Source organism: Heloderma suspectum, chromosome 3, assembly GCF_057233095.1.
Source record: "Heloderma suspectum isolate Gila_16-S chromosome 3, 16-S_ref, whole genome shotgun sequence".
Taxonomy (NCBI): Eukaryota; Metazoa; Chordata; class Lepidosauria; order Squamata; family Helodermatidae; genus Heloderma; species Heloderma suspectum.
The window spans coordinates 181719140-181747135 of NC_139460.1; the positions used below are offsets into that span (position 1 = coordinate 181719140).

The 27996-nt window shown below is 42.3% G+C and overlaps 1 protein-coding gene across 2 annotated transcripts in view; it reads right to left on the reverse strand.

The window, feature by feature from the left end:
- Positions 1–583: 583 nt before the first annotated feature.
- SORBS1 (sorbin and SH3 domain containing 1) overlaps positions 584–27996 on the reverse strand; it is a 328324-nt gene continuing 300911 nt past the window's right edge. The window contains exons 29-34 of one of the 2 annotated variants that reach the window (XM_084845127.1): positions 24568–25342; positions 12459–12504; positions 7455–7545; positions 6413–6471; positions 5687–5799; positions 584–4893 (exon numbers count right to left, since the gene is read on the reverse strand). In XM_084845127.1, the coding sequence (XP_084701253.1) occupies positions 4826–4893; positions 5687–5799; positions 6413–6471; positions 7455–7545; positions 12459–12504; positions 24568–25342 (1152 nt within the window). In that variant the 3' untranslated portion in view covers positions 584–4825. The remainder of the gene's footprint in view (positions 4894–5686; positions 5800–6412; positions 6472–7454; positions 7546–12458; positions 12505–24567; positions 25343–27996) is intronic. The other variant, XM_084845126.1, reaches the window with a different exon arrangement.

The window sequence follows — 27996 nt, forward strand, 5'->3', positions numbered from 1 at the left end:
TTTTTCCTTGTATCGTACACTGAAATTGTAAATTATAAGGGTAGGAAAGTGGTAGCAAGATCTACTGGAGAAGGCTGGCCAAAAATGAGAGGTTGGTGTGAAATGGGACGACATGGTGAGGTTTTGTCACTGTTTCCGCACACAGACTTAGGTCTGCTTCTTTCCAGCCCTTTATCTATTCCAAGGCTTGACCCTGAGCTGCTTCTGTAGTTTGACCCTGGACACCACATAGGAATCTTCTGGCTGGGATAATCCCATCGTCGAGCGAAGTGTCATGGTCAAGGGACATCACCATGGATAAGCTCTGTCATGATAATTTGTTTATGCCTGTAGCTGTCTAGTTAGAAGGGTGCTCTGTGGAGTGAAAGGTATGCACTGTATACCCACTGCCAGCCATTGGCATGAAATTATTGCACCAGGGTTGGATACCTGCCACGTTGTAGCCTTTTCTTGCAGCCCATATGTCCAGAACTGGGGCAGGGGGCTGCATCCTTTACATGCTCTCTCATTCATACTTCCCTGGTGCTTTTTCACATCCCAGAGTTGTCCCCCACAAGTAGTATTCAACAAAGAAGTACCACATCAGATTGGGCCAATCTTTATTAAATCACTTATATATAAAGGAACATGCTTTTAATATAATATTTCAATTTATTAATTGCCAAATAATACACTGCAGTGAACAAACACAAGAGTGATTTCTTGTTGCGAAGTGTGTGAGTATAACACAAATGTGTATTAACTAAAAATGGCATTAAGCTGGTTACATAGTGCCAATATTGTTAAGCTCTTTGGCAGACTGGGTTAATTTAGTATTATCCAATCTTATCATCGTAAAGCCAGGTCTAAACATTGCTGCAGATAACTAGAATGCAAATTAAAACCATTTCGGGGGGGGGGGGGCTCCTTAAAAACACACTGGGATGCCATTCTGCTCCTGCACATTCCCACAAGAATTGAAGTTAAATAATTTCAGTAGAACACAAGCAATAACAATCCTTAATTATGAAAATGTTAACTCTCCATTCTGATGAAAATGCCATTTTGTAGCTTAGTTGTAACTGATGTATATTTTGCTAACCCCTTTTATTTAATGTGTCCGTATATGGAATAATTACTTCATATAAATAAAAGCCCTTACTATTGCCCCTTTTAAAAAAGCTTTCAATCATTTCTTTTGTTTTCAATATAAGATTTGTAAGTCTATACAAAGGCAAATATACATATTTACAGTCATACAGTCACTTCAGCTATCTTTTTTGGCTGATCGGGGGGCGGAGGGAGTCAGCAAAAGAGATTCTGTTGTTTTGTAGCATAGCTATCAAAAGGTGCTGCAAATCATGCTGATAATGAGTTAGTTATGGTTACTGTGTATAAACAGCTGATAAATAGGCATTTTATATTTACTAGTCTGATGTGGACGCTGGTAACGTTTTAAACAAAATGACTATGATGAAACAAAAGTTTTGTTTTGCAAGCAAGTCCAATTTGGGAAACTGGCATTAAACACAATGAGGTTTACTCCCAGGTAAGTGTGGCTTTAGAAACTCGAGACACAGAAATTCAGTTCTACTTTCTACTTTTCTTTTTTAACAAGGCAGAAATCACATTTGCCACCAATTCTAAAAAATAAATAAAAATGAGGGGAGCAGGTTTTTGTGTAGTTTTTTAGCTTATATTATTTGGGCAAATAGGAGTCAATGCAGCAAATTATCCTATGGGTGTTCTGTGCCTGGAAGAAGTGTACCTGACATCCAGAATAAATGCCACTTCAAAATGCAGCTTGGAGGGGGAGATACAACCTCGAAACCCCGCTCCCCCACTCCCTAGGGGTCCGTAGCACTTCCCTCTCAGAGGACAAGCGCTCCAGCACTGGGGAGGGGGGAAAGGAGCAGACTGGTGGGCAGTCTCGGGGTGTGCCAGAAGCACCTCCCGGACACTCCCCAGCATGGGAGGCAGGGGATTTACGCCAGCCTCTAGAACTGGCATAAGTAGTCTCCCTCCTGTTGCTTGTAATGGGAGGGCAAGAGCTGCTTGTTGTTTTAAAAGAAGCATGGGAAAGACCTAGCTCCTTCCTCTGTCTAGGTTATGCTGGGGGCCCCAATGGCCCAACACCCTGAATTTGGAATTGAATTTTCACAAAGGGACAAACCACTGGGAACCGCTCCTGCTCCACTGGCCCACATGTAGGCCTATATGTTTTCGGGAGCATGTGCGTCACTCTCAGTGTAGAAAAGCTGGGTTAAAATGACTGTGACATGGCTGTATAAATGATACAAGGTTTTGTTTTCTGGCAACTCCAGATCTAAAGCTCCAGCTTTTAGATTCTTTCCATTCAATGCTCTGCTGTCTCTTCAGATTTAGGCACATGCAGCTGGACTGATGCAGAGTCCCCCCCCTCATACTCCAGCCCCCCCCCCCACTGCATAGAAGTTTGAGGGACCTGCTGAATGGGGTAGGTCTGTGGTGCAGGGGCAGAGGGCCCTTCTATTGGCAGAGTTTGGGGATCCCCCTTGCCACAGCCCTCTCTATGGAGCAGGGTCCCTTGCCAGGCTGCTTCAGCCAGCCTAGTTGCATGAATCTAAGAGCTTTTCTACACCAGGCTTTTATTGCACGCTTGTGATTGGTCACTCACGGAGGTTTGTGGGTCCTTTACATGACATTGTCAACCTCCAGGGCATCTCGCATGCTTTCTGACCTTTATCCCACTTTTTAAAAGATCAAAGATAACCCGAAAAGAAATATTAATCTGATATATCTGCTGTGTGCAATTGTGCAGTTCTGCCATAACCACACCGCCATCTAGTGGCTCTAAAGTGAAACGTATAGAACTTGCTGAGAAAGGAATTCCCCAATTCAAAGCATGTGTCTGCCTGTGTAAAGGAGCTGAGCTTAATCCCGTGCTCACTGTCTTAATTTTCTGCTATAGTTAAACTAAATTAATATCACTATTATTTAAAATATCACTATCCTTAGCTTGTTTCAGTTTGTGAAGTAAGCTGCCCAAAAGACTGAGTACAAGGCAGAGGTGGGGTCTGAGTCTCAGCACACAAAACAACACCTTTGAACCCACAGTCTTCTGTGCCAGCCGACACAGAAAGTATATTCTTCTCTACCCACTCTCTGCCAGCCAACCCATCCCTCCATCTTTCTCATATTCCAGCTCGCCACCCATACACTGTCTGTGACCCATGCACACACCCCTCCATTTATTCATACACATACACATGCAAGCACCCCATGTATCCATCATACATGTCAACATACATATACACACACTCTCTCAGCAAAACACACGAAAAACCCTCGGGAATCCTCCAGCATCCCCTCTCTCTGGATCATTGTTATTAAACCCTCTTTCTCACATGCATGCAGCTCCCGTCCATTCAGACATACAAGCACACTCCCCAGGCAGCTCCCTGCTGGCTCCCCCAGCCCCGCTGGTTTCTCCCTCCCTGCGCCTGGTTTTCTTGACAAGCTGCTGGCTTACCACTGCCCTTTCCACACACACACCCTCTCTAGCCCCCTGATGCTCACTTCAGTATTCTCAGCTTCCCAGATAACAGCAGCAAGGGACCCTTTTTCTTTTTTCTTGTCTTTTCCTTGGTGGCTGGGTCTGCTGCAAAGGAAAGCATCAACTAACCATCTTCATTTCCTAATAATGTCTCTGAGCTCCACTTGCAGCCCAGATGCTGCCATGAGAATGAAGATGGCAGCAGCTGGAAGCCCTACCTTTGCTTTGAAGTGGAGAGACAGTGTGGTGTAGTGTTGGACTGGGACTCGGGAGGTCCAGGATCAAGTCCCCACCCGGCAATGAAATTCACTGGGTGACTCTCACTCTAACCTACCTCACAGGGTTGTTGTGAGGATACAAATGAGGATTATGTAGGCCACTTTGGAAGAAAAAAGGCAGGATATAAATGTAATAATAAATAATAAAAATAAAAATAAATGATCTCAGCTGCCAGTAAGAAAAACTGTTATTTTTTAAAGTAAAAAGTGGGAGGGGTTGCATGCCTTAGCAGGCACCAGGGAAGGTGTCTGGTGATACACTGGTGCCTACAAGCACCAGTTTACATAATCTACACATTTTCATAAGGAACCAGCTTCTTCTTCCTCTTTTTTACGGTTTCTAGGGTGCCATACTTTTAAATAGATAGTTCTGTTCTTATGTAATACTTCTTCTGTTGTGGGGGAATACAGAAAGGCTGTTTATAAGCTATGCAGTAATGAAGAATAACATTATGAAGCTTAAAATTATTAATCTTGGCAATGTGCCCTTCCACATAGAACTTTTCTCCAGAAACTCTTTGCCTTTTATGTCTGTTAAGGTGTACATTCCAAAGGAAGGAAAAAACAGCTGCATGATATTTTAGCAGGATTGAAATCCTAGCTTCATCCTCTCCCAGCCAGACTGCAGTCAAAGATTCTATAACCAAAAAATGTACTACCTATTCTCAATTTTTCTCCCTTCCACCACAAACATTATTCCATTCCATTCTGTTGCTTTCTCCCCGGTTTCAATGTGGGGAGTAATACTCAATACTGTATGAAAGCTATGCCTTATCATGTCACTCCCTGGAGGATAAAAATAGATGCAAATGCAGCATTGTAAAAGGCATGACACTTTTGTCATCTTTGTTCTGGTAAACCTTCAAAGGAGGCAGGGGCTTTGCGTCAGTCCAATACTTTTACCACATTCCATGCCCACTTCTCATCTCTCGTTCGCTACATTCATAAAATTATCTTCTCTGAAGATCTTGTTTAAAAATCCAAGCACGGGTCATTCCTTCTCCTGATGCAATCAGAAGGCTTGCAATGGCTTTTAAAGGGATACAAGTTTCACATAGTTGCCTGGGAAAGTGCCAAACTGGTGTGTTCTCCTGGATGTGCCTATTGAGAAATAAAACAAGAACAAACGTATGGAAGACGGCTCACAGCAGAAAGCCAGGGGGGAGGGGGGATTCCCTTTTTCCCTCCATGCCCCAACTGGTGATGATTCTTCTTTCTTTGCAACCACCGTATGGAGGATCACGCGCACTTGGTCCTAGGAAAAACGCACACCACGTATCTGCTGTAGCTCCATGGTAAAGCACAAGCTTTACCCACAAAAGGCCCTTGGCTCAGTCCCCAGCATCACCCGATATGGCTGGGAAGGACTCCTGCCTGAAGGCCTGGAGAGCCCCTGCCAGTCAGCAGAGACAACACCGAGCTACATGGACCAGTGCTCTGACTTCCTGTGTAGGAAGGAAGGGCTGCCTTCCACAAGTTTTGAACACACATGGGCCCAAACGACAAAGGTGTGCTAGGCCTGATGGGCGTTTGATGCCCATTTCTCCTGGAACTCCATCCCATAACAGCAACATAGGGTCACTGTGGGGTCTTCTCTCTTCCTTCAGATCCTCCTTTCTTCTGTGAAGCCTGGTGTACTTTGGCTGAAATGAAGCCTACGTACTTGTGCGTGTGATTGCACTTGCTCATACCGAGTCTTTGCTATCTTTCCTTTTCACCTCTTGTCTTCCTTTGTGTTGAAATTGAGGGTGTGGCAGGGACCTATCTCTTTTATGTCACTCTGAAGTGCCATGTACACTGATGGTGCTATGTACATAATTCAATAATATTTCCACCCAAAAACAACGACGACACTTTAAATGCATGTCAACTGAAAGACAGATTATCTGCTCACCAACAAACCAGCCATCATCACACTTCTCCATGACATCTATGATATCTCCATCTCTTAACTCCAGCTCATCATCATTCTGTGGGATATAGCTGTAGAGTGCTTGGTAGCTAAGTCTGAAAATGTACAAAACAGAAAAAAGATGGGGCAAGAGACTCAGCCATCTTTAAAAGCCTCTTCTAATCAGCCTTCTCCAAATACAGAGCCGAAGATCCAAAGATTAGCAATTCAAAGGAGACTGAACACCATTAATGACAAGAGTCTCAATTGCCTCTACCCTCCCTAGGCCTTATCCACCATTATTATTTGTTTTGTCTACCATCAGCTCACTTGTACCCAGTTCTGCATCATGACCAAACACTGGGTAAATCTTGAAACTGCAGGCCCAGATCAGGTGATTGCTGTATGTAAGTTTATACATTACATACATAACCCTTGCACACCTTGTGGGCAAGAGTCTCTACAGAGAAAAATAATGACCCTTCTGAGATTGGAAATCACCAAAGAGGGCTTCTGCTCTACTGACTTCAACCATGACCGCAGATGCAATATCAGTGTTATATCCAGGGCCAAATGATGACCAGTCCCTTGCGATAAATAAGAAAATTAATCAAATTGAAATCTAAAATTCATGTAATCCCATGATTCATGTAATCCTTTTAAACAAAAATATAATAATCCCTCAAAATGAACAACAGTTGTTAAAGAAGCCAATCCACATCAACTTACATATCTTGTGCGGCATTATTCCTGTCAAGGCTGGTTTCCAGTGGCAGGACTTGTGGTTGCTGAGAAATGATGAGAGATGATTTATTGTCACTAAAGGGCCCCTTCTCACAAGAGGCAAGAGGCTGAGAAATTGTGCTGCAGTAATGAACTGACTTTTCAGCAATGTTTAAGATCTCATTGCAAACAGTCTCCTGGGTGGTAGAGACGGGGCAGTATTGACATCCAAGAGGAGGAAACCCCCCACAGAAGACAGCAAACAGGGAGAGGGGGGAATAGTCAGTTAGAGATGGGACAGTTCAGATGCAGCACATAGGTCCAGTTAAGACAACAGAGAGGTAAATCCAGGCACGTATTCCAGGCAGTGGAGTGTAGAAGAAATCCAAGTTGTAAGCATGGAAAAACAGAGGCAAGACACAGAAAAAATTGCTATTTCATTTTAGATTTAATATCAAGGCAGCAGAAGCAAAAGAGATTGTAATTAGTCAATAAGGGGCTCACATTCACCAATACCAAAAATCATATTCTATGATTCTATAGCTCAGACATGCAACTGAAGTTCTCCCACAATGTTATATATGTTTAACTACTCTATTTTCTTTATTCAAGGCACTTTCTTTCAGTTGCAAGGGTGACAATGGTACTTCTCTTCCAAGCAGGGCAGATCTACTGTGAAATACTGTGCTCTGTACACCAAGTGACTGAATCACCAAATGGCAGGAACGCTTGGGGACCATCCAGGAGCTTGCTTATTAGAAACCAGGTGTTTAGAAGCCTGGCTCAACTTACCCTGCAGATCCTTCCTCTTATTTACACTGTGCCCTGTGGCGAAACATTTAGCACAAAGGATTAGACAAAGTTACCACTGCGCACTGTTGGCACAAAAAATCCTGCATTGCCCAGCTCTGGCACTGGGACATCTTTCATGGACTAGTAATGTTGACTGTTGTGGACTAGTGTGTGTCAGAAAGCAGGTGATAGATGCTTTATGCTGTATGGACTGTGCTAAAGAGAGGCTGCAGATATGAATCTTAGGCGATCTTACCACATAGTTCTTTTCAGATTCTGTGAGATCTGGTCCTGGCCTCAGTGAATGATGAGAAGGCTGTGAGATCACCAAAGTACATGATAAGGAAACATTTTAGCATGCATACTACCAAGTCAAATTCAGATCTTACAAACAAAGCAAAAGAAAAAATGGAAAGGGAAAAGGGGAAAAATGACATTCACCATTGCATTCAGACAACTGATTTTTATGCAATGGAGTTGTTTGTTGCCCTCTGACTTGGCAAGGAGGATTACAAACAGGGAGCTAGTTGATGAAATGATGGGTTAGCAACTCAAAGACAGATTATCAACAATATTATGAGGCAATTCCTGTGGTATGACACAGAGAGCACAACCTCTTGACTCTTATTACCAGGAAAAAAAGTGACCCTAGATCACCAGACCGAGAATTTTCTTATCTCTATGCCTTCACCATTCTGTAGTTATTGAAAGATCATAGGGTTTCCATGTATACTTGTACATGCATGTGTGTGTGTGTGTTAAATTTTTATTTCTTTTAATTTACAAACTTATATTTACAAATCCAGGGTTTGGATGGCCCCATTTTGCTATTAGGGAGTATTATGGTGACTGTCTTCACTCCCTCTACTATCAAACTTGGAAGAAAAATGGGGTCACATGAAAATAAAGCACTGGTTTCCACATACTCAAGTTTGTAGGATACAAATAGAATAGAAATATAAGTCTATGCATTAAATGAAAAATAAATCTGAGCACCTCCTCCCTGAAATTATTCTATATCTATATTTTCCCCCTTCAAAATGGGAATATGGAATATAGAATATTTTCTACTGCCGTAAAATATTGACACAATGACTTCCACACATTAAAATTTAAGAAATAAATAAGATAAACTCATCATATCTGAGATAACAGCCTCAAGAAATAGACAATTTTGAAAAAGGAAATTTCAGCTTCAGTTGCCTATGGTTCTTATTGTTTGCAATCAACTGATATTTTTATATGGATGCATTTTAATGAATAAAAATGGTTTGTAGGTATAACAATGAATTCTTTATTTATTTTCTCACTTTAAGTATAAGATATAAGACCTACAGAATCTTGAGGGCATGTAGGTAAGAAATTTCTAGAGTAACTCATCTCATGGTCTATAGAAGAACTTCTGGGCTTACACTGAATGCCAAAGACAGGAAATCCCGATTTTGCTGCTACCTTCTGTTAGCCAGGGGTAGCAGATAGGTAGGGATGCCATGCTACGTATGCCATAGCATACAGCTATGCTAAAATCCTGGATTCTCTACTATAGGCAGCTCTTACTTTGCCATGGGTGAATTATTTGGATGAAAGGGTCTAAAGGATCTGAAAGTCAAGCGGGCTGTGTGAGTCTAAAGTTAATACAACTACACCAATAATTTTAAGCAATCTGCCTGCCTACCCACTCATTTCCAGCTTCTTAAGCTTCAAGACACTACTAAAGAACAATTTGATGCTGTTAGTTAGGGGACTTTTTATTGTGGAGAAATGAAATTACAAAACCAATAGGTAAGGATGATTGAGGAATTTGATCTTTGCAAATTTCATTTCCTATAGGAAATTAGTTGATCCATACGTCTCATTGTGCAAATTAGAAGTTAGTCATCAACCAGATTTTGCACTTCTCTGAATGTTGCAACATAGTTCTCAGCAGTTTAAAGTATCAAAATATGCATTTAAATCAATATTTTGAGAGAAAATAATACTGCAACCTATAGTTGAATACATAGTTACATTGTACTTTGTAATTAATGCAGAAATGAAACATAAATTGCCGATTAATGCAGAAATGAGATTATCAGTAAGAATATGTGAAAGTGACATGGAATGGAAATAGACAGATTTGCTGTCCTTAACTGATGGGTATACAACAGAATCAAAGTTCATGGAATGTATTGTGGGCTCTTACAAGGGCTTTTGAAAGGGCAAGGCCATTCTTAGCCCTTAAAATTATCACTTAGGAATTAAATTAAATATACCACATATAGTGCAACTGAGAAGTGTAAAGGTCAGACTCAATGGGATACAGAACTAGCAGCTCAAACTGCAGCTCTGGATATCATTCCTGCATAAACCTCCATCCCAGATCCACAGAAAACCTCAGCTCAGATCTTCACCTTTCCTCATGGTTGAACCAGACTGTCTAGATGCATAAACAATTGATGCATGAATAATTAAAATAAAATACCCTCTTCTCTCAAATCAGAGACCCATCAATGTACCAGGAAGCTGGACTTCCTACAAATATAAAACCTTGAAGGGGAGGATAGGTTATACTTTTCTTAAATGCATGAATTAATAAATTGCTCTGAGGGTGCATATGAAAGTATTAACTCTACTGAGGCCCAAGCGTTTTTATTAGTTCTAATTTAGCTATTTCAAGCTAGAGTCTCCCACTGAAATTTGTCTGCTGGTGAATTGCTTGTGTTTATTATTAACATAATTACAGTAATTATAATATTACAAAAAAGAACATCTGCTTTAAACTTGGTGCAAACAAACCCATTCAAAAGCAGCCCATTTAGTATTGCAGGCTTAAATGAATTTTGAATGAATAAAATGGATATGTTTAATTATAATTTAGTTCTTTTCCTATTCATTAATTTTAGGATTCTTCCTCACCAGTAGAACCAGTATTCGGCCTAGTGATGCTGGTAGGTCTTAAATAAGCATCTTTTGTGCCTCAAAGAAGTATCATCTTCCCTCTCTAGATGGACAGAATCTAATAAACTCCTTTCCAGTTCCGTAGTAAGGAATAATATTATTATAATAATATTATATAATATTACTTTAAAACTGCCTCTATAGCAGTCAATTTTCTCTTCTGAGCAGGCCTCTCACTCCTGTGCCCAATCTGCTGTAACCAACCACTTCCTTTCACTGCTTCTGCCAGTTCGCCTGAGTTTCAGACCCTCAAACAAATCAGGAGTGCCTGGCAGATCAGGAAGTGGAGCCTAATGGTGCCTGTTGGGAGCAGAGGAGGCATAGAGCCTGAAGGATGGGGGAGGGAGAGTAAATGGCAAAAGTTCTCAAGATAGTACATACTCTGAGTAGTTGCTCTGGGATTCTAGTTAATTTATAGGTTTTTTTATATGCCAATTTTTCATAGTGGATCATGCTCAACGTGGCCCACGATAAAGATCAAATAAATATCAAAAAGCTCTTCCCCTGCAGTTATTGATAAAAAGGAAGTTAAAACTTCAGGTCATACCCTAAGACCTGTTAGACTATGGTAAAAAACTGCTTCACTAGATTTATCCTGATTCCCATGTCCAGTTGTATAGATGAAGACATTGGCTTTGTTAAATTACACAGCTCTGCGAAGTATGAACCCACCCCCCAACTAGTATCTCCTCCAAATATATGCCAAAGTTTTCTTCTGTTTTGTGCCACAAATCCTGAGTTTTGTGCTGCTACCTACAAGTACTGATACATGAAATGTGGGTTCGTAGTTAACACACAAACCCCCCAACGTTCTCATATCACCTCCAAACTTATGCCAAAGTTTTGTGCTAGTTTTGTGCTACTAATCCTGAGCTTGGGGCTGCTGCCAAAAGTGTGAAATGACATACCCTTAGGTGGGACCTTGCGAATGCTAAAAATCCCTATTATCATATCACCTCCAAACCCGTGCCACAGTTTTGTGCTGCAAATTCCAACTTTTGTGCTGCCACTATTTACTTAAGTCTTGCTGAGTTCAATGGAGCTTTCTCCCTCATGAATATGGGGAGAGTTTCACCTTTTAAAATCTTTGCCCCCCAGTCAGCTGTTAAAGGCACGAAGACCCAGTCAAGAAAAAGCGGCCACCCTATATGTGCCACATCAAATCCCCCACCTTCCCATTCCTTTCAGTGTAAAAGAGTATTTTAAAGACACTGATAACAACACCGAAGGCTCTTTGGGTCCACAAGTCAACCTCACGTATGAACTCTACAGCCTAACCCTATTTATATTCCAATCCTATGCATATTTACATATGTATGCTCCATTACATGTGAGTAACTGTATGTCTGTGGAGATAAGCAACCAGTGTACATTGCAACATGGACGGTACATAGATTGAACATTATGTGTGAATACCTGCAACTGTGTCTCTTCTATGTACACATGTATATACTGTACAACAGGAGTAGGCAACCTCTGTGGGCTCATGGGTGTATTTGGATTTTTGAGGAAGTGTTCCAGACACCACCACAAAATTGGCTACTGTTATGGTGCAGCCATTAGTGTGTTCGACAACACAGTGCAGAAATAACAAAGGACACCAACGTCATTAAAGTTCAGAAGATCTTATTGAAAATATCTTTAATAACTTTAAGAATATTAAAATAAACTCCAGTAAAAGTGTATAAGGGCGGTCGTGCAGACACGAAGACACAGACACGAAGTGTGCTTTACAAAAACTGGGGGTCGCTGAAACTTGGGACCTTCTGCATGCAAAGCATATGCTCAGTTGTTTTATGAGTGAACATACACACACACACACTCTCCTTGGGGTGGAGTGGGGGAGCTCCAGTACTCCCTCCACTTATTCACACAGACAGATGGACACACATTTTTTCTGTGGCGGAGCCGCTCACAAACGCTGCTTGCTGAAGTAACTCCCATCATGCTCACCCAGAAATACCCCAAACACTGCCCCCCTCGGTAACACCCAGCACAGCAGAAGGACCAGCACCAGCCTGCACCACTCGTTGCTCTTCCCACTGCATTCACCCACACAGTGCAGCTGCTTTTCAGTAGATTCTGTCCACAGCTTGCGCAGCTTGGCCTCTCATTCCCATCCCTACTTCTTGTCTCCCCATCGCAACAAGCATTTCCGTTGCTCACCCCCCCCCCCGCAGCTGCCCTGCTCTCAGGAGCCACCAGCTGCAGCTCTCCCAGCTCCTCTTTCTCCTCAGCATCCACTTTCGTAAGGTCCCGTTCTCGTTCTCGTACTGGGGCAGCTTGCAACTCAGGGAGAGACAGAGGAGGAGAGAGAGGAGGAGGAGGTGAGGAAGTCATAAGGGGTCTGGCAGGCACACTGAGTGGGTCTTGACAGGCTCAGGTGCATCCATGGGTGCCATGTTGCCAATCCCTGCTAGCTATGAATTAAATATAATCTGTAAACTAAACATCCCTTCAATGTTCAGAAATAGTAATCTGCTTTAATGTAAATTGTGATCACCTGTTCTGTCTTTCTAGTCTGGCAATTTAAGTCAAAGTAGCATAATAAATATCCCCAAAACAACACTGTCTCTCACTTGATGCTGTCAACTAAGTACGTACGTGTGTGTGTGTGTGTGTGTGTGTAGGGGTTATTTCTATCAATAGGCTCAAAAACTGTAGTCTTTACTGTTAACTTTGGCCTTTGTCTTTCAAATTGGACCATTCAAAAACATATTACTAGTCCTCAAACTGTTGTCTGCCTTCTTTGTAAACCCCAATCCACTATTGATCTGGGAAGCTATAGTTCATAGCAAGCAAACTCCCATTACAACAGACTTCCATAACAGGAATTGCCCACATTGGAGGAAATTTTGCTGGAAAAGTTTTTCCACCATCATCTTTCTATTCACCTTCTGGATCACAATTTGGGTGCACATCTCTCCATCAGTTAATAATCATAGGTCTCAATAAAAGTTATAAGGATTTTTTGGAAAGTAAGTTCATGTTCACTATTACATAATGTAAAGTATGCCTGTGGGGGGTGGGGAGGATAAGCTTACATAGAAGGAGGTTTTATAGGTTAGGAAATGTGGCACCAAGTCCAAGAAGTCACCAGCATGGTTAACGAACTGTGTCAGTTCGTTAACCATGGAAACTATTAGAGAAAACTATTAGAGAAAAATAATAGTTATTTTACTATTAGTTATTTTACTGGAAACTATTAGAGAAAAGCTCTTTCTTAAAAAAATGGAAGCCTTGCCCAAATGAGAACAAAAAGGAATACAAACTTGCACAAAGGAAGTGCAAGCAGAGAACAAGAGATGCAAAAAGCATTTTGAGGAGAATATAAAGAATAAAAGGAACACGGTAGTTGGAGTCTATTACCAGCCACCCAATTAAGGAGAAGATGAGGATGAAACCTTTGAAAAGCAAATTGCCGATGTTTCAAGGAAGCATGATGTAGTAGTAATGGGGGACTTCAATTTCCCCGATATTTGTTGTGAGACAAATTCTGCACAACTTGGCCCCTCCAAGAGATTCCTGACTTGTGTTGCTGATAATTTCCTCCTACAGTAAGTGGAGGAAGGAACCAGAGGATCAACTATCCTTGACTTGATCCTAACCAACAGAGATGACTTAGTGGATAAAGTAGCAGTTATAGAAACTCTGGGGGAAAGTGACCATGTTATACTTGAGTTCTTGGTTCTAAAGGAAGCAAAAGCTGAGTGTAGCCAAATGTGTACCCTAGATTTTAGGGAAGCCAATTGTAATAAACTCAGAACAATGATAAGTCAGGTCCCATGGCAAGCGACTCTAATGAGAAAAGGAGTCCAAGATGGGTGGGAGTTTTTAAAAAAGGACATTATAAAGGCACAATTACAAACCATTCCAAAAAGAAAAAAAAGGTGGAAGACAACAGAAGACGCCAATGTGGCTTTACAAAAAACTTAGAGATGACCTGAAAACAAAAAAGGACACATATGGGAAGTGGAAGGAAGGCCAAGCTACAAAGGATGAGTACAGGCAGGTAGCACAGAATTGCAAGGATGGCATCAGGAAGGCTAAAGCTGAGAACGAGGTGGGTTAGCAAGGGAGGCTAAAAGCAACACAAAGGCTTGCTTCAGATATGTGCACAGAAAAAGACAGAAGAATGAAATGGTGCTTCAACTATTAAATAAGGATGACAACATGATAACATATGACAAAGAAAAGGCAGAAGTGCTCAATTCCTACTTTGGCTCAGTCTTCTCCCCAAAGAGGGTCTATGACCCCCTTGGCAAAGGTGAAATACAGGCTGAAGGGGCAGGATTGCAGCTTGAGATTGATAGGCATATGGTCAAGGAACACCTAATTACTTTGAATGAGTTCAAATCTCCAAGGCCAGATGAACTGCACCCTAGAGTATAAAGAAACTGGCAGAAGAACTCTCAGAACCATTGTCTATTCTCTTTGAGAAATCATGGAGGACGGGTGAAGTGCCAGATGATTGGAGGAGGACTAATGTTGTCCCTATCTTCAAAACGGGCAAAAAGGAGGAACCTGGGAACTACAGACCAGTCAGTCTGACATCAATCCCTGGGAAAAACCTGGAGCAGATGATAAAACTTGAAAGGCTGTCACAGAGAAGAAGGCCAGGATCTCTTCTTGATCATCCCAGAGTGCAGGACACGGAATAATGGGCTCAAGTTACAGGAAGCCAGATTCCAGCTGAACATCAGGAAAAACCTCCTGACTGTAAGAGCAATACGACAATGGAACTAATTACCTGGGGAGGTGGTGGGTTTCCCACACTGGAGGCCTTCAAGACGAGGCTGGACAGCCATTTGTCAGGGATGCTCTGACTTGGATTCCTGCATTGAGCAGGGGGTTGGACTTGATGGCCTTGTAGGCCCCTTCCAACCCTACTATTCTATGATTCTATAAAGCAATCCATCTGGAAGCACCTTGAAAACAATGCAGTGATTACTCAAAGACATCACAGATTTGTCAAGAACAAATCCTGCCAGACAAATCTGATCTCATTTTTTGATAAGGTAACCTCCCTTGTGGACTGCGGACATAATATATCTTGACTTCAGGAAAGATTAGTAAACTAGCAAAAAGTGGGCTAGATGAAACAACTATCAGGCAGATCCACAGTTGGCTACAGAACTGGACTCAAAGGGTGCTTATCAATGGGATCTTCTCAAACTGGGGAGAGGTAACGAGCAGGGTACCACAGGGCTCAGTCCTGGGCCCAGTGCTCTTCAACATTTGTATTAATGACTTGGAGGAGGAGGTGCAGGGAATGCTTATGAAATGTGCAGGTGACACAAAATTGGGTGGGATAGCTAATACCCCGGAAGACAGAAACAAAATTCAAAGTGATCTTGAGAGGCTGGAGCACTGGGCTGAAAACAACAGAATTGCATTTAATGGGGATAAATGCCAAGTTCTAACACCTAGGAAAAAGAAACCAAATGCACAGTTACAAGATGGGGGATACGTGGCTCAACAACACTACAAGCGAGAAGGATCTTGGAATTGTTGTAGACCACAAGCTGAATAGGAGCCGACAATGTGATGTGGCTGCAAAAAAAGGCAAATGCTGTTTTGGGCTGCATTAATAGACGTATAGCTTCCAAATCCCGGGAAGTACTAGTTCCCCTCTACTCAGCACTGGTTACGCCCCATTTTGAGTACTGTGTCCAGTTCTGGGCACCACACTTTAAGAAGGATGCAAACAAGCTGGAGAGGGTTCAGAGGAGGGCAACGAAGAAGATCAGAGGGCTGGAAACAAAGCCCTATGAAGACAGACTGAAAGAAGTAGGCATGTTTAGCCTTGAGAAGACTGAGGGGAGATATGATAGCGCTTTTCAAGTCCTTGAAAGGTTGTCACAGAGAGGAAGGCCAGGATCTCTTCTCCATCTCCCCAGGGTGCAGGACATGGAATAATGGGCTCAAGTGACAGGAAGCCAGACTCCAGCTGAACATCAGGAAAAACGTCCTGTTAAAGCAATAAGACAATGGAACCAATTACCTAGGGAGGTGGTGGGCTCTCCCACAGTGGAGGCATTCAAGACAAGCCTGGACAGCCTTCTGTCAGGGATGCTTTGACTTAAGATTCCTGCACTGAGCAGCAGGTCGGACTCGATGGTTCTATAGGCCTTCCAATCCTGCTATTGTACTATTCTATGATCACTAACAACATCAAGGCCAACAATAAACAATTCTTTAAATATATCAGAAGCAGGAAAACAGCTAGAGAGGCAGTTGGACTGTTGGATGACAACAGAAGTAAAGGAGTACTAAAAGAGGATAAGGACATTGTGATGAAACTAAATGATTTCCCCCCCCCCATCTGTCTTCACTGCAGAAGATGCTGGACAGATGCCTATGTGTGAAGTGATATTTTCAGACAGGGAGTCTGAGGAACTGAAACAAATAGTAGTGACATGGCGAAGTTCTTAATCTTATTGACAAATTGAAAGATAATAAAAGCAGATGGTATCCATCCTAGTTCTTAAAGAACTCCAATGTGAAATTGCTGATCTTTTAACAAAATATGTAGTAATTCCTCTAAGATAAGCCTCTGTACCTGTAGAATGGCCAATGTAATACCAATTTTTTAAAAGGGATCCAGGAAATTACAGGCCTTAATGCCTGTTCCAGGTAAATTGGTTGAAAGCATTATTAAAGATAAAATTAATAAGCATATAGAAAGACAACCCCTGCTGAAAAAGTATCAGCATGGCTTCAGCAAAGTTCTTCAGAGTTCTTTGAGAATGTCAATAAACATGTGGAGAGGGGTGGTCTGGTACTGCGACTTCCAAAAGGCTTTTGACAAACTCCCTCACCAAAGACGCCTGATCAAACTTAGCAGTCATGAGGAGAGGTCTTCTTATAGATCAGTAGCTGGTTAAAGAACAGAAAGCAGAGAGTAGGAATACATGGTAACTTCTCCCACTGGAGGGATGTAAACAGTCAGGTCCCACAGGGATTAAAAGTATTGCAACCAATACTTTTCAACTTGTTCATAAATGATCTGGAATTAGGAGTGAGCAACGAGGTGGCCAAGTTTGCTAATGACCCCAAATTATTTAAGGTGGTTAAAACAAAAAGGAATTGCAAAGTGCTCCAAGCGAATCTCTCCAAACTGAGGGGATAAGCATCAAAATGGCAAATGCAGTTCAATGTAAGCAAGTGTAAAGGGATGCACGTTCCCCCCCCCCCTCCCCAATCCAGCTTCACATATATGCTGATGGGATCTGGGCTAGTGGTGATTGACCAAGAAGAGATCTTGGGATTGTAGTGGACAGCTCGATGAAAATGTCGACCCAATGTGCAGCTGCTGTGGAAAAGGCAAATTCCATGTTAGGCATAATTAGAAAAGGAATCAAAAATAAAACTGCCAATATCACACCGTCCTTATACATATCTATGGTGCGACAACACTTGGAATACTTTGTACCGTTCTGGTCACTGCACCTAAAAAAGGGATATTGTAGAGGTGGAAAAAGTGAAGAAAAAGGCAACTAAAACAATCAAAGCTCTGGAGCAATTCCCCTAAGAGGAAAGCTTACAGTGTCTGGGACTGTTTAACCTAGAAAAGGGGTGAGCAAGGGGAGACATGATAGAGGTGTACGAAATTATGCATGGTGTGGAGAAAGTAGATAGGAAGACATTTTTCTCCCTCTCTCATAATACTAGAACCCAGCGTCATCCCATGGAGCTGATTGGTGGGAGATTCAGAACAGATAAAAGGAAGTACTTCACAGAGCGCAGGCTTTTCCTGGGTTGTAACTACTGTTGGGTTTTACTCTGGTTTTACATGCTGCTTTTAAACTTTTAAAGTCTTGTATTAGGTTTTATCATGTTGTGTTTTATGGTTTTAATTGTTGTGAACTGCCCAGAGAGCCTTGGCTGTTGGGCATTATTTAAAGGTAATAAATAAATAAGTTTAAAGCCAATTTGGATGGCTTTAAAAGGGGATTAGACAGATACACAGAAGATAAGGTTATCAGTGGTTACTAGTCCTGATCGCTATATGCTACGTCCAGTGTCAGAGGCAGTATGCCTACGTACACCAGTTGCTGGGGAACATGACCAGGAGGGTGCTGTTGCACATATGTCCTGCTTGTGGGTTTCCCACAGGCAGCTGGTTGGCCAGTGTGTGAACAGAATGCTGGACTAGATGGACCTTTGTGTGATCCAGCATGGCTCTTATGTTAGCCTTCTCCTCATACCATAACCTGGAAAGGGGAGATCCTTTGTTATGGTTATAAAGTATCCCTCAAACTACTGAAAAATGCTCAGAATCCTTTGTAATGTGCAGCTGCTACTCAAGTGATACAGCATTCTTTTCTTCAAGATGAAGGAATGTCCTTTGATGGGCAAAAGGATAGTGAGCTGTTCTTTCTATAGACTGGCTCCCAGCAAAACCAAGTCAGAAAAGACTGCTACTTACTTTTAGACAAGCTGTTATTCCTCTTATGCTTTTTAAAATGACAACTTTTTTGGCAGGATTCCACATTACTCCTGTGAGAGTTTTTCACAATACAGCCATCCAGCCTCTTCTACTATGTCATGCTCCACATCTAAAGCACTCTGCTGATAAGGAACCTATGGAAATGACCTTGGGCTATTCAACAGCTAATCTTGGGCTCTCTGCTGACCAACCTTTGGCAGTTTTGTCAAACTGCCAGAATAATTTGCCTTGCTCTGATCCATCTGGGGTTCAGAACAGCCCTAGAAGGATTTATTATGTTTCACTGACTTTAACGCTAAATGGAAGGAATTAAAAGCCAGTTCAGCCTCTCTATGTACTATTGCGGAACCACTATGAGAGCACTTTCTACAACAGGACTTAGTAAATCTAAGCACTTCTGTTGATGAACAAACTGTTTTTCAAACCAGGACTTCAAGTGGGGCAGCAACCTCACAGCCTCAGGCAGATTTTCAGCCAACAGATCTGGCCTCTTTCAACAACATGATTCCCTTGGATTACAAGTGTCCTGTAGCACAGAAAGCAGCAAGGGCCTCAGACTCATTGATACATCAAATGTGACCGTCACTATTGTCCCCTGCAAATGATGATACATCAAATGGAACGACCGTCACTATCGTCCCCTGCAAGTGATGAAAACCTAACTCCACACAACTTTTCGGCTGCCTCTCTGTTATCTACTTGCTTGGATGCCACCTCACTTCAACCAGTTAAACCATGCCTGCATAGTAGGCTTCCTTCCAGAAGTGATTTACAAGGATCTAAGGATAGTCCTGGTCCTTCCCTTTCTATTCTCCAACCGATGACGATCGAAGACAACATACAGCTAAATCACGTGGAGGTGCTGTCCCCTATGATGCAGTCTCAGACTACAACTCCCTTGTATGTCCTGCAGAGCATTGGTTCAAAAGATCATCTCTTGGCTGAACATGTCATTACAGAAATCATTACAGAATTTTCAGGGAGGCTAATCCCCACTATGAAGTCTTCTCCTGAACGCTCAGATTGACTGCCGACCTCTCAACAAATTTTTTTCTGTGCTTTCATGGAATATTGCAGGGTGGAAAAACAAGAGCAGTGATGATTCCTTTATAAATTACATCTCTAAATTTGACATTTTGATGTTACAAGAGACCTGGCCTCTGGATGATATAGAACTAAATGGTTTCATTGGCTACCAACTTCACACCTCCCCTAGTGATAAGAAGGGACAGCCTAGGGGTGGCCTAGGCATTTTTGTCTCTACATGGCTTCGCACGTCATTGACTAATCTTCCCTCTCTTAATCAGTTTGCAATTGCAATAATAATTAAATTCAATCAGTCTAATATGTTACTCTTGAACAAATCTTCCTCAATGACTCCGTTCACAGATTAACACACTATGGCAAGATCTAGAATTGTATACTGGAAATCTGATATTAACCACCCAGATTACACAAGTACTTATTGGGGGTGATTTTAATGCCAGACTGGGACCAGACGACATTGTCCTTTACGCTCACCATCATCTCTGTCCTCCTGAAAGGCCGACTTCCTTTCCTACAAACTCCTGCCTTTCAAAAGATACTATCTGCAGTTATGCTGGACTATGCCTGGCCCAAATGTCATTCCGTTTGGATTTATGTATTCTAAAGGGAAGTCTTACTGGCGACATCCTGGGAGAATGCACATTTTGGTCAGATACTAGGATGAGTGCTATCGATTACCTGATTTCCTCACGTAACCTGTTAAAACTTGTGGATCATTTGGTGATAGACAATCGACTTGACAGCAGTCATCTTCCCTTGACCTTAGTCCTAAAGCCCCTTGAGTGCCATATGCGTGTCATTGCTGGTTTTCAGCCTAACATTGAGGCTGATATCAGAACCACTAAGATCATATGGACTGAGAAGGTGGATAAGTCCATTACAAAGTTCTGAAACGCTGATTATTTCCACAAGATTCGTTCTTCCATTCTCACAACAGGCGCAAACTCTAGAATTTTAGATGTTTATGAGATTTTGATCAATGAATTAAAGGCTCATTTAACAGTTAAATCCCTGGGGAAGCACCAGACTACCCAGTTCAGATCTAAGAGCTGGTTTGACCAGGACTGCATTTGTGCTAAGAAAGGCCTGATTGCTAAATTCAGGGCCTACAAAGAGAACCCCTTAGCAGTCTCATTGGCTGATTTAATATCACACAAAAAACGCTATAAAACCCTGCTTAAGGCCAAAAAGGAGTGTGCTCAAAAAGCAGGGTGGGAACAACTCACTCATGCTGTGAGGTCCAAAGATACGGCCTCCTTCTGGCACTTGGCTACACTGCTTCCTACCTGTGGTCCAACACGTTTGGACTGTCATATCTCTTCTGAGATATGGGAGACACATTTTCGTGCATTATATACAGAAGAGGAGGCACCTACTTTCCAGATGGAATGTATCTCAGGACCCCTTATTGAATGGCCTCCTGTCTCAATCTCTGAGATCACTGATCTGGTAAACCAACTAAAACCTGGCAAGGCTCCTGGCTGCGACTATATACCTCCAGAGCTAATCAAAAGAAATATTGATTGGTGGGCTCCTATTCTAGCTACTCTCTTCACATACATAGATTGAACTGCCCATATTCCTCCAGACTGGGGCTTGGCTATCTTCATCCCCATCTTTAAAAAGGGAAGGAAAGATGACCCAATTACCGCCCAGTCAGTTTACTTACCATTTTTAGCAAGCTATATGCCAGGCACTTCTATTGGAAATTTCGAACTTGGATGGAACATGAAAACATTCTGGCTCATGAACAGGCTGGCTTCAGATCAGGCTGATCCACTATGGCCAAGCTTTAATCCTTCAACATCTTGTGGAGAAACACATTAATAAACTTAAAATTTCCCTGTTCGCAGCTTTTGTAGATCTTAAATCTGCCTTTGATTCCATCTCCAGAGATAAACTTTGGCATAAACTTGAGGCTACTTCGGTGGATTGCCGCTTACTACTTCTTATGTACAAGTTACATGAAAGCACCACTTTAAAAATCAGATGCAACCCGGCAGATCTGTTGTCTAGCCCTGTTTCAACATTCAAAGGTGTAAAGCAAGGTTGCATAGTTGCTACTCTGTTGTTTAACTTTTACATAAATTCATTAGCTAAAGCTCTTGACCGTCTTGATATCCACCCTCCCAAGCTAGCTGATAGACACCTATCAGTGCTACTTTATGCTGTTGATGCCGTAATCCTGTCTCAGTCACCTATCGGCTTGAAGAGAGCCTTGTGGGCCCTAGCCAAATATTGTCATGATGAACATCTGCAAATAAATTATCAGAAGACAAAGGTCATTGTCTTTGCCAAAAGATCGAGGACATACGGTTGGAGTGTTAATGGCCATAAGATTGAGCAGGCAAAAACCTTTAAATACCTGGGTGTTGTTTTCCAAGCCAATGGCAGCCAGAAGGCGCATGCAGAATATGCCACCCAGACAGCCCAAAGAAGTGCCACTGCTATTTTAAATTTCTTCCGTACCAGCAGCAGTAAAGCTGTTTGTGGCCAAATCATTAGCCCAACACTTGTATGGTGCACAACTTGGCCCCTATCCCAGTTTTGCCCCTGTGGAAGCAGTACAATCAAAATTTCTGAGGGCTATTCCCCAGGTGCCCTGCTGTGTTTCCATTGCTGCTTTGAGACTAGAAGTTGGCTAAAGTTAATTTTTTTCCCTAGCAGGCCTAGCTCCATTAATCTTTCAGGATATATCTCAATCTTTCTGGACTAAAGTTTTATGTCAAAAGCTTCTGTGTCATGGACTCTCCCCTAGTTATTTGATCTCTCTGGGGTATAAGAACGCCAGAGCAAAGCTTGCAGATATTGAATATCCAGTTGACTTAAGTCTAACCTCAAATTCCACTGTAATTGATACTGCACTTCGACTTCACAAACCAGCATATTACTTCTATTCACTCTCAGTCCAGAAGTACCGCAGAGCTTTTACATTGGCCTGTCTCAATTCCCTCCCCTCAGCTGTCTTGGAAGGCAGATTCCGCAAAACTCCCTACTACGAACGGAAGTGTCCCTGTAATTCAGGAGAGATTGAAACAGTGACCCGTGTTCTTCTGTACTGTCTCTTTTATCGTGACATTCGTAAAACTTTTATCAATCCCATTTTATCTAAATTGCCAGGATGCTCGGATGCATTTTATGTCCTTCTATTTCTGTCCTTTTATTTCTCTCTGATAAAAAAAAGCATCCATTACTCTTATTGCTGCCAAATTTTTTGAAGGAGCAAGCAAAATCCTGTAAGAATTCACTCAACTCACTCAGTAAATATATATCTATATCTATATCTTATCTAAATCTATATTCTTTGAAATGTTTAAAACTTTTCTGAAATGTCTAAACATTTTATAATTTTTTTGGTTTTATACATATATAGTCTTATTTCTTGTTATTGGCCAACATGTTTTATGTTGATTATTGTGTTATTCTGGTCATTCGATTGAAATAAAGAGGGACTGATTGACAGTGAGCTGTCATCCAGAAAATCATTCTATGAACACACATAAAATCTAATACATGTAAAAAAAATGTACATATATACAAATCTGCAATCTTTGTAAAGCATTCATAAAGAGCTGATCACATTCTCGGGGTTGCAAAAATGTGTGTCTGTATGCATCTCTGTAAGCCCTGGGGATTCCTTTTCTCTCTCTCCCCTGTCCACTGCTTCAAATTATGGACTCTCTCTCTCTCTTTCTCTCTCTCTCTCTCAAATGCACATCAGTTGAGTCTTCTCTTTGAAAATTGCCTGGAGAAGAGAGTGTTCCTGATCATGAGCAGAGCGCTACTGTATCCAGACAAAGTGCCTTGCAAAGCTTTGAGCCCTAACACCTCTTGTGTGACAGCAGATTTCTTTCCATCCAGTGACTCACCTAGAAAGATAAAGGAAGAAAGCTCTGCTCTACTCTAAAAAAAATAAAAAGCCTTCCCCCATGGACACACACACATACTGTAGAAAGGACACATGCTCCTCTCACCCTGTAAGCATCCCCTGGGCCTTCTAGGGCTCATATTAGACCCAAATGAAGTTGCGGGTTGAGATTTCTGTCTGGAGTGAAGGGGAGAGAGATGAGATAGCTTTGGTTTTACATTTTTCATAACTAACTCTCTGACATAAATAAAACTGAGTTTTGGATAAATCTAGACACTGTTCAGTTTAAGTGTTCACTTAGAATGATTGTTAAGGCAAAACAGTTGTGGTGGGTCCATTAGGCCAAGGGAGGCCTGCTAGTCAAACTGCTAGTATGGAAAAGGTGCAGAAAAGGGTAACTAAAATGATCAAGAGGCTGGAGCAACTCCCCTATGAGGAAAGGTTACAGCATTTGGGACTACTTAGTTCAGAAATTTGATGTATCAGTAAACACTTGTGTGAGGCGGCACAAAACAGAACAAAACTTTGGCATAGGTTTGGAGGTAACATGAGAATGTGTATTTTTTTAGCATTTGCCAGGCCCCATCTAAAGGGTATGTCATTTTCATGCTTTTGGTGGAAGCACAAAAACTCAAGGTTTGTGGCACAAAACAGCACAAAACTAGCACAGAATGTTGGCACGGGTTTGGAGGTGATATGACAATGTTGTTTTTTGTGTGTGTGTACTACAAACTCGCATTTTATGTATCGGTACACACTTGTGGGTGGCTCAACAAAATTCATGATTTGTGACACAAAACAGCACAGAATATTGGCATATGTTTGGAGGAGATACTATTTTGGGGGTTCTATTGTTAACAGAGCCAAATCACACTTTCTCTGGTTTCCAGGCTGGGTGACCTGAGTAGGAATCTAACACCTTGCTTAAAAGTTTACTACAGCCACCTTGATCTTTCAAACCAATAAATTCCACTATCAAGCTCGAAAAAAAAGTTAGTTATCAGCTACACCCAGATATAGCCAAGGCCAGTAGTATTTGACATACCTCCCACCCGCCACACACACACTGTAAACTGGAGGAGTACAAAACATGCAGAAAAAGTACCTTAATAACCCTGCTTTGATTCTCCCTCTGTTCAACTTCCTTATAATTGCACATGTCCCTTTTCTTGAGGCCATCTCCCTGCTCCTGATACAGCTTGCTCTCCTCAAAGGTGTGAAGAGATTTCTTTTGTGGTCTAGCATATTTGTCCAGCACTGACAGGCACTTCACTCTACAGATCTCAGGAATGCCACTGCAATCTTTGTTGGCTGTAATGCAGTCCTCCCTGTCAATGCTTCGACTGACTCCTCTGCAATTCTGGAACTTCTGTTGGTGCTTAGTGACATCGCTGAGCTCTGAGAGGAAACTGCTGGGACTGTCAACTACAGAGTAAGGCGAATTACAAGAGCTTATGTTGGAAGGGGAGCTAACAATCTTTTCTTCACATTGCACAGTGGTCAGATTCACATTTTGAGCAGATGACTGAGGCTCAGAAGGGGAAGAAGGCAGTGGGGAAATTGTAGATGTGGGAGTTGAGATGTTAGAATGGTGAAGGCTAATGGAAGGTGAGGGGCTGGTCACCACTGAGGGAATGCGATAATCAATATTACAGAGAGAAGCATCAAGGACAGGAAGAGGTGGCAAAGGAGGGGTTATGGCTGGAGTGTGGCTACAGGATGCTCCCAAAGTCAGGGAAATCCATTCTGAGGTGAGAGCCTGCAACTCAGGAGACATGGTTGGTTGCATGAAGGGTAATGGTGGAGGAGTTGGTGTGAAAAGTAGCTCAGAACTGTGAGACTTGAAGAAAACAAAATAAGACAGACAGACAGACAGACAGACAGAAAGAAAAGGTTATATAAAAAACTTAAAGGGTATACAGCATGAGAATGTGAAGAAAAGTGAAAAGGCTAGGGCATGGCTCAACACAGAAAAGTAACCAGGTTGCTGTTTCAAAAGTTCAGAAATACAGTAACTGAAACAAGTGTTCTCGTGTTCTGTGCATTGATTAAGATCTATGCAAGCTCTAACCAGTTCAGTAAGGGTGCAACTAAACATGACATAGTAGGACACAACCTCACTCCTGCTCATTCCCTAGAAACAGGGAAGTGGGGAGACTTACAGTGCTGTATGGATGGGCAGGAGGGAGGCTGCATCCTCCCCCTGCCTGTGCTTTTCTACCTGAAACAGCTTTTGTTTAGTTATGTTTCTTTTGGTGAATATTACTTCTAGTCTTGGAGCCCTTCTAAGAGAAAAACAGCCAAAATAACAGCTAAGGAGAGGAGGTGGGGGAAACTCCAGCACGTTAAACCCCCACTTCCTGGCTTTATGAGGAATCAGTGGCAGACCTGATTTTCTACGCCCAAGGCAATATTAATTCGGCTGCAGCCCAAGATCCAGTGTTCCAGGGCCCCACCAGTGTTCTAGACCCACCTCCAAACTGTCACATATGTGTTGATTAGCACAGCGCAGTATTCTGTTTCTGCCTTATCACATATTTACCCTTCTTCACATTTACTGCTCATGGTGCACAGAAAGCACAAGAGAGAGAGTCCACACTTCCCGCACAGAGCTCACTGCCCTTCTGGAGCTTTTTAAATAAATAATTCCTATTAAGTAACAAGTTTGTAGTTAGTTTATATTTTAAAATATTGGCCTTGAATGCATGGAACTTCCTATTTCTGCATGCAATAACTTTTACCATTTCAGAGAAGTTTCCTCTTTTGAAGTAAAATGTGACCTTTTGAAGTAAAATGTACCTAGTATCTGGAACTGAAGGCTTTTAAGCCTGAACCTTCAAAGCCCAGCCCAGAGCTGCAGGTCATTAGTGCCACCCCAGGAAAGGTCTACTCATGAGCAGAGCTTTCTCATGTGTATACTTTTACTTCAAAGGAGGCTTTATTCCTCAGGCAGGCCTTTTGCATCTGGCAGCTGACTGAGCCTTGACCTTTTGATCCTTGCACTCTCTGGGGCTAGGTGGCTGCTCTGTGTCTGCCTCAAAGAGTGGGGCTATGTTGTGAGGGTTAGGGTCAATGTCTGTCTCTCCTGATGGCCTAGGATACCCTTGATCTTCCTTAAGTTCCCCAGACAAAGGAAGCTCCTCTGTGATGAAGGCTCCCAGTCATTCTCCTCCAGAGGAGTCCTTCAGAGTAGGCAGGACATTATTCCCCCATGTTCCCCCTAACAATTTGGAGACCCCAGTTTCTTTGGGTAGTGGCGATGGAATTGGTGGACCAGGATAGTGGCATGGATGTTCAGTACATTTTCCCACGACTGTTCTCCAGAGCCTTATCCCTTCTCATCTATAAGGTACTGGAGGCCATGGTGAGCGCAGGAGTCCAAAATGCAGGCCACTTCATATTTTTCTTTGCTTTCCAATATCACTGGAGGTGGAGGGGTCTCGGTCATGGAAAGGATGGTCCAGTACAGAGGAGTCAATGATGGAAAACTGGATGAATTTCCAAACATATTTGGAAACTGCAGATGATAGGGGACAGTGCTACTATGGGAAAGGGTCCTGTGAAGCAGGAATCCAGTTTCTGGCTTGGCTGGCCATACCTGATCTCCAACCTACAAAGCAGGTCCTGGTTGCCACTTTGTATCCATGGAATGTTTATAGGATTGTTTGGCATGATTGAGATGCTCATGTGAGTGCAGGTATACGGCCTGAAGCAATTGGAGAACTTGGTTGGTGGCCAGGATGGAGGAAGGCAAGGAGATTGTGGGAAAGAACTGAGGACGATATCCATAATTATCAAAGAAAGGCATCTGGTGGGTGGAGGAGTGCTGGGAATACTTATGAGAATTCAGCCAGGGATTGCAGCTCCACCTAACTGTCCAATTGGTGATTTACATAACATCAAAGGTATTGCTCTCGAGTAGCATCACTCCATTCCATCTGCCCATACAACTGAGAGTCATATGCTGTGGAGAGGTGGAGTTTTATCTCTAGGAGTTTGAACAAGGTCTGCCAGAACTGTGCTTGATCTGAGGACCTCAATCCAATACTTTCTGGTCAGTCATGTAGATGGAAAATGTTATATATAAACAAATGAGCGTTCCCTTTGGTTGAGGGGTCCCTGTGCACAGAACAAAATGGGCCATTTTTTTAGAACAAATCTACCACAACTGATCTGCCTCCATCATTTCTTTCTGATGGAGGCAGGTCAGTGATGAAGTCTAAGGAAATGGCTTCCCATGGTCCAGAAAGGGGTGGGATCTGTAGAAGTAGTAAGCCCACCAGTTTGCGAGGCAGGTCTTGGTAGGTATCAATGGTAGGTATTGCAGATCTTTGGTGTAATGTTCAACATCTGCTTGGACTCAGGACCACCAGAAGCATAGGCTATCCCAGTACAATCAGAAAGCTAGAAACAAAAAGGGAATAGAGACAATGGAAGGAAAAGGCTCTCCATTTTTGCTGACCTGCAAGGTCTGTGCAATGTTTGTTTTCTCTC